Source organism: Penaeus vannamei, chromosome 30 (genome assembly GCF_042767895.1).
Source record: "Penaeus vannamei isolate JL-2024 chromosome 30, ASM4276789v1, whole genome shotgun sequence".
Classification (NCBI taxonomy): Eukaryota; Metazoa; Arthropoda; class Malacostraca; order Decapoda; family Penaeidae; genus Penaeus; species Penaeus vannamei.
This window is the reverse complement of record NC_091578.1, coordinates 1,982,363-1,989,862: the sequence shown is the minus strand read 5'-3', so window position 1 is coordinate 1,989,862 and position 7,500 is coordinate 1,982,363. Positions and strand designations below refer to the sequence as shown.

Below are 7,500 nucleotides of genomic sequence, written 5' to 3'. Positions count from 1 at the left end.
TAATGTAAAAAGGCCTGTCTATTACATGTGAATAAAGGCTTCTGCTTGCTGACTTGTGACTATATATACACACAATAAAAGTATTATACTAAACATTTGGATGTATCATATTCCAGAGGCCTTGTAAGCCTGGTAATTGTGAAAAAATTCTGTCTTTAATTACTCAGTAATTGCAATACTAATCATCAGAGGTGTAGTCCTAAACATAGGGCAATATGAATATCACATGCTCACATGTTACAAATATATATGACTAACACTACAGCTTTTTTTCTCTTTTTCTTTTCTAATGCAATTTTATTTTGTCTTTGCATTTTACTGAATACCCTGTTAATGACAGCATGAAATTAGATATGGTGTTATCATCAAAGAGATATGGGTAACAACATTATATTTACACACATACTTACAATATAGTTATATCTTCTACCAGGTGTCCCCATGTAAAACAAACAAAGTTTCAAGTTATTGCTGTATAAAATATGAACAAGTTAACATCCAGCCATTAAAGATCTCCTATCACTTTGCAATCTCACTTATTTCTTTATCACACCACAATAGCTTAGTGTAGTGCAAATAAATACTTAGTTATAAATATAGCAAACATGGCAGAAGATATCACGGTACCGTATTTTTTTTTCTTACGATATCATGAAACATATCCTATACAGAGAGAAAATAGAAATACCAACACTTTGTGTATCTTCTGGAATATCAGTGTCATTTAAGTGATATTGTTAGAAATCATTTCTCTTAAAAGAGTTCTTTAAAGGTACTAGTATATTAGTGTATGAAAAATGGTAGATAACTGGAGTTGAGTTATGATATTCATAATTTGAACTGTCTTCACTCCATCAGATACAAAATAATAAAAACTAATGTATCTTAAATATAATATATTCTATACAAAATGCATTTATGGATCTGTCATTCTTCAAAAGTACTCATCTACACACTTGCAGAACACGATGAACTGGACCACCTCAGTGTCTACCTAAAACATCCAGGACATGGTGTTCAGTGTTTATGCATCCTTTTACATAACATGCTTGCTTATACAGTGGACGTGAGCAGCAACCACCAGTGCCTGGAAGCTAGGCCTCTGTGCTTGCACTCAGAGAAAGTCTAAAACTGTGCAACTTTGGAAGGTGTACCAGGGTTTAGTATTGTTTCAACTCAGTTGCAGAATTTGATTTTGTTCTCATTTTCCCCTGTTGAAGTCAGGAGTATGGATGTTTTATCCACTGTGGTTTTCTTTTCTTATCGTTGTTCACACATAAATGGCTGAGGAAACACCTACTCAATTATTAGGCCTACCTAACCTCATTTTTTTACCCCTTTCCTTCATTTTATTTTCAAGAAAAAATCTTCATTTTTATCATTAACATTGTTCAAAGTAATGTTAACAAGAATAGAAATGTTAAAAAGGATAACAATGGTAATAGAAACTGAAATTGTGTTTCCCCAAAAATCAGGGAGTGGGTAAACAGGTAAAATCAGGTAGGCCTAGTAATTGACTCCTTGGTGACTCATGAAGCAGTCTATGTGCTAACAATAATAATAAAACAAAATTACAGTGCCTGTACCTGGCACCAACAGGTTGTCTGTGGTGACTATAGCTCTTGCCAATTTTTCACTTAAATTTAACCCAGAGTGCAACTTTACCCAACAAAGCTGGTTTTTAATATTATATGTCTTAACTAGTCTTTAATAACCTTTTTTTCTAATTTCACGGCAGCCAAAAGTTGCCTTTCGCCATAGGACACACTAGCAATTCAACTGTTGACATAGTGTATCTGACTTAGGTATAAACCATTAGTATATCTATTATTAGCAGCTCTAAAACACAACCTAGAGATCCAGTGTGTAATATTCAGGATACTCTACTTTGTAGCTACACATTGTGATTGCCTGCAATTCTCATCTAGGCAGGGTTAGCATCTGCTGTTTATTAAGAGGTAAATGAAATAGAAAATACCTTTACGTCTGTCACAGAACCTAAAAGGTATAGTACAATATTTAACATTTCACTGGTTGAGGGGCCTATATTACATTTATGTAATATAAAATCATGGTAACCTTATTTGTTAAGAATACTTACATTTTCTAGTTCTTTTAAGTGTTAAAGAAAATAAGGAATTGCTCTTTCCTTAAATAAAAAAGTGATCTTGTTGGATCTTACTGTTAGTAACATTTCATAGTTTCCATGAAACTATCTGTCAACACATTACACATGATTATGCATCCTGTAGGAAGCTATCATGAACGAAGATAATGTGTAAGCATAGCAAACCTAATAGAAGCTACCTAGAATTTTTGAATTAAAAAAAACAAGGATTCTGAGATAGTTTGAGAAGATCACTATTCCCATCTGGATTAAGACTAGTTAACTCCAACAGACAAAAAGTAAAAAATATTTCTGCTCAGAGAATGAATAAGGGGAAATTGAAGTAAGTTGAAGAAATGATTGATAGCCATGTCTGATTCATCTTGTATAGTAAATAAGTCAATACCTCGCTAACTTACTCACTTTTGAAGCGCAAAGACATTCTTTTCTTTCCAAGCAGTAAAAGAAAAGAATATATATTCTGAGATAAGTCATTAAAAAACCTCAGATCCTGATTATAAAATTAAAGAATTAAGTAAAAAAGAAAGAAAGAAAAAAAAAAGGTATCAGTGGATACTTGTAGCAGAACTAAGAGATTTCTTATAAACCTTTAGTCAAACTCCTTTTCATGAGCAGCTTTTTCTATTCTTCAGATTTATATCACAATAACTTAAAAAATAAATCTGTATGTATTTCATATAAGAAATTAACAAAACTTATGTCTAATTACAGTTGCATTGATAATGAGCTAGACAGAATTCAGGTTAAGACAAGTATGTAATAAATACGACCTACTACCCTCTTTATGCTAATAATAAAAATAAAAAGATGCTTATAACTATTGTATCAAGTAATTTTTTTTGTTAACAAACATTATTTCTATTGTAATTAAATGAAAGTTAGAATTAGAAGCATCTGTCTCTAATTTTAATTCTCTGTCATCAAATCAATGTGCCTCATCCCCACATGCTGTTCTATCATCATAGTTATGTGTTCATGCATCTTCTGCACTGAAGTATTGGAAAGGCCTGCACAAAATGCCTGAGTGAGACACAGACTTTATTCTTCTTAAATACTGTCCAGAAATTCATCATCACTTGCATTTGTTTTAAGCTTTCTCTTCATTTGCTTCCTGGAGTTTCTTTTCCTTTCTGTTGTCTTCCCATCGCTTGATGAGACGGAGAGGGATGCACATTAGACCTGACAGTGCAAATATTCCACCAAACACATAGAAAGTCACATCGTATGACTTTGTGGCATCGACGAATGCACCTGCAGACAAAAGACAGAGCTCTGATTAGGTGTAGTTTCCAAAAGGGAAATCAAGTCATTTCCTCCCATGTACTTCCCACTCTTTCCCATTCTTTCCTTGTTTCTGTTTTAATTTCTCCATTTTGCTTTTCTCTCTTTACTTGACAAGATTATTCCACAGAAAAAAAGCTTGATTGTAATTTGCATAACTTGGAAGTTACCACTTAATTCAAAAACGAAAAAAGAAAAAAATAGGGATCATACCTGCCACAGGACTGCCCACAAGAGCTGCGATGCCTTGGAACAACAGCAGAAGGCCAAAAGCATTTGTCAGTTTCTCAAGGCCAAGTAACTCTACCAAAAGGATGGAACGCAGAGAGGCGAATGCAGCTGAAAACACAAAGAAATTATTAATTGCAGTGCAATTTCCTATTGATTGTGTCAATAACTTCACTGTATATATAATATTCTAATTAGAGCAAGACCTAAAAGAATACAGAAAAGCTTAACATGTGTGCCTTTACTGTCTAGATCTGTAGAAAGGTTTCAAAATACAATGTTTGTTATTTGCTATGAAATGAGAATGAGAGAATGAGAGAGAGAGAGAATGAGAGAGAGAGAGAGAATGAGAGAGAGAGAGAGAATGAGAGAGAGAGAGAATGAGAGAGAGAGAGAATGAGAGAGAGAGAGAATGAGAGAGAATGAGAAAGAGAGGGAGAAAGAAAGAGAGAGAAAGAAGGAGAATGAGAGAGAGAGAATGAGAGAGAGAGAGAGAATGAGAGAGAATGAGAGAGAGAGAGAATGAGAGAGAGAGAGAGAGAGAGAGAGAGAGAGAGAGAGAAAACAGAGACAGAGAAAATGATGAATGAATGAATGTATCAAATAATTTGTCAGATAATCTTATAAAAATAAAACACTGAGAACAATAGCATTATTCTCTCCCTAATTTATTTTGTAGTAATGGTGGTGTTTTGGATTTTTTTATACACTATAGCGTCAGATGTATATATGCTCCACAACATCAATGAAAATACAATATAGATGTTTGACCAATTCTACTCACCAACTGAAACACCAAAGGCCACTGAATAGGTAAGGAGGAGGGACTGATCTGAGATGAAAGGCAAGATCATTGTCGCAGCTCCGCCAATCATGAGGGAGAAGTTATTGACGTGTAAGGCATCAACCTGCACAAAAATAGGTATCTTTATATAAATCTGAATAATCCAGAAATAATGTATCTATAAGGAACTTTAAGGCTATCTGTGAAAAAATAATTATGGCTACATTAGTAAATAAACAAACACAAGTATATGTTCCACGTAGGTATCTTTAAATTGTATTTCTTCATTCAGTATAAAATTTGACTAGTGCAACAGTGTAGCTTAATAATTATCAAAAGCTTTCCAAATCTCTGACCTTAGGGTGATCTGAAATCCAGCCACAGATAATTCTGCCCAAGGTGTTCGTGATGCCAATGGTAGAGACAAGAGTGGCCTTGGTACCGTCATCAGCGCCTTGTAATTCAGCATAACCTGGAGGATTTTAGGACTACATTAATTAAATGGGAAAATTTCTGTTTGTGCCCATTGCATTAAAAAACTGGTAGGGGGAAATATTAGTATTATCAGTATTATTATTATTATTATTTTTATTATTTTTTTTTTATTTTTTATTTTTTCCAAGACAGTAAATTTTAATGTTAAAATAACAGATATACTTTCCTGTGTTTAATTCAAAAGGCGAAAAAGACATACACAGATTTATTAATATGACTATTTTGTGTAAAGTGGGTGTTTCTACCATATTAAAAAAATTGTGAAAGACTAATTATATCCTGCATTTCAAAACTGAATCCTATGATCCTACATTCCTCCTAAAACACGAACAGAAACCAGCAATAAAATACACCAAGTGATACATTACCAGGCAGAAACATGAAGGGGACAAACAGAGCCATGAGGGACAGGAACCCTGCGATTCCCAGCACTACGAAGGTAACAGAAGCCAAGAGGGAGAAGTCGAAGATTCTGAAGATGACATTTGTAAGGGCAGTTGGGCAGCAGCGTATTCTGCTTTCTGAGTCCTCCTCCTCTGCTATGTCTTCCATGGGTGGAAGTTGCGTCACAGACTGGTGGTATTTGTCTACTGTATCCTAGAGATTGAAAGGGGATTGTTAGTTTTGTAAGGTTTTGTCTAGGAGATTCCTATGATCTTTTCCTTAGTGATGATCGTAAGTAATTACTTGGAGCAATATTGCTTATGCTGATATTCATAATATTACTAACTAATTTCCCACTCAGGCATAGCTTGCTTTTTCAGGTAATAAAAATAAGGATAAATGTCCTGTTTCAACTTGATGATTCTATGAAGGCATTAAAAATAAGTAGAAAATAAAAGTCATGGTTTTATCAACCCCAATTACTGACCTATCCGATATTTCCACCACGTACATTTTCACAGGATTACACTACCATCATAAGTGTCTTAAAAGAAAAAGAAAAAAGCAAACTCACAGAGCTTTTATATTCTGGGAGACGCAACAGAGACCCTGAGTAGAAAATGTCATCACGGTAGAATGGCCTGGCAGTCTCCGTTCTCATGGCAAGCCTTGATGGGCGACGATGTTGCTCTGAAAGGAATATAAACAATGACAGTGACTGCAAAGATTCATATTCATATTACCCTGAATACGCGGACACATACAGACATGCAGAGCATAAGAAGGAAATAGCCACAATAAGAAATAAAACTGAATAATAACGTTTCGAATTGGTCAAGTGGTCCTCATCAGACGAAAATAATAATCAGTTCGATCATCTGGTCGTCTGAAACTCTTTGACGAGCTCGAAACGTTTTGATTAAATCTCGTTTCTTTTTGTGGATGTTTCCTTTTTTATCCTTCTGTACTTGTTACTTTATTTGTGTTCAAAACACACACACACACACACACACACACACACACACACACACACACACACACACACACACACACACACACACACACACACACACACACACACACACACACACACACACACACACACACACACACACACACACACACACACACACACACACACACACACGAAAGAGACCCTCTGATTCCCGATCGGCCCTCCCGACCCCGACCCACTTGGCCGAACACTCACCAGCCGAGAAGGCATTGGGTTGAGCCAAAGCAGGCGCGCTCTTGTTGCGTGGATACCCGGGCGTCTTTGCCTCACTCTCGTGTTCTGAGACGTTGAGCATGTTCTTCAGTTCTGTCTCGTTCTTGTTGTCGTCCAGCACTTTCGCGCCGGCGCCGTTCTCCAGCTGTTTGCCTGCATCCTCTTTCTCGCCCTCTGTGTCAGGAGGCGAAGAAGCTTGCTTTTAGGAGTTGGATGCTTGTGGGTTATCAAGGGAGATGAGATGGGGAGAAAAATACTTGTGTGTGTTTGTGTTTGTGTTTGTGTGTGTGTGTGTGTGTGTGTGTGTGTGTGTGTGTGTGTGTGTGTGTGTGTGTGTGTGTGTGTGTGTGTGTGTGTGTGTGTGTGTGTACATTATATATATATATATATATATATATATATATATATATATATATATATATATATATAATTATATATATAATTATATATAATATATATCTCTCTCTCTCTCTCTATCTCTATATATATATATATATATATATATATATATATATATATATATATATATATATAACATGTATATATGTATGTATGTATATATGTGTATATATAAGTATATGGATAGATATATATAGATAGATAGATGGATAATGACAAGCAAGTAAATGTATGTATATATATATGTGTATATATAAGTATATGGATAGATATATATAGATAGATAGATGGATAATGACATGCAAGTAAATGTATGTATATATATATATATATATATATATATATATATATATATATATATATATATATATATATATATATATATATATATATATACACATACATATACAGCTCCACCTCGTCCTCCACAGTTGGAAAATCCACCAAAATATTCAGCAATCCATTTGTCCCTTAAATGCCTCGCCAGACCAAGACCTACCGATGAGTGGTGTCTCTGTCTCCTCCTTGATGGTGTCTGGGTTGGTGACAACAATCCCCGGAAAGCTGTACCTC

General features: G+C 34.9%; 2 protein-coding genes across 6 annotated transcripts in view; one reads left to right on the top strand and one right to left on the bottom strand.

Annotated features, from left to right (window-relative positions):
- The window catches only part of agt (O-6-alkylguanine-DNA alkyltransferase), an 8,862-nt gene extending 6,456 nt beyond the window's left edge, over positions 1–2,406 (top strand). The window contains exon 5 of the mRNA XM_027375855.2: positions 1–2,406. This exon is cut by the window's left edge and continues 1,167 nt beyond it. The gene's annotated coding sequence lies outside the window, so the exon portion shown is untranslated.
- The window catches only part of LOC113823232 (monocarboxylate transporter 5-like), a 72,343-nt gene that overhangs the window by 199 nt on the left and 64,644 nt on the right, over positions 1–7,500 (bottom strand). For all 5 annotated transcript variants that reach the window (XM_070142819.1, XM_070142820.1, XM_070142821.1 and 2 more), the window contains 8 exons: positions 7,427–7,500; positions 6,511–6,702; positions 5,875–5,990; positions 5,285–5,513; positions 4,778–4,893; positions 4,422–4,545; positions 3,623–3,748; positions 1–3,379 (listed from right to left, as the gene is read on the bottom strand). The exon at positions 1–3,379 is cut by the window's left edge and continues 199 nt beyond it; the exon at positions 7,427–7,500 is cut by the window's right edge and continues 56 nt beyond it. In XM_070142819.1, coding sequence (XP_069998920.1) covers positions 3,216–3,379; positions 3,623–3,748; positions 4,422–4,545; positions 4,778–4,893; positions 5,285–5,513; positions 5,875–5,990; positions 6,511–6,702; positions 7,427–7,500 — 1,141 coding nt within the window. In that variant the 3' untranslated portion in view covers positions 1–3,215. The remainder of the gene's footprint in view (positions 3,380–3,622; positions 3,749–4,421; positions 4,546–4,777; positions 4,894–5,284; positions 5,514–5,874; positions 5,991–6,510; positions 6,703–7,426) is intronic.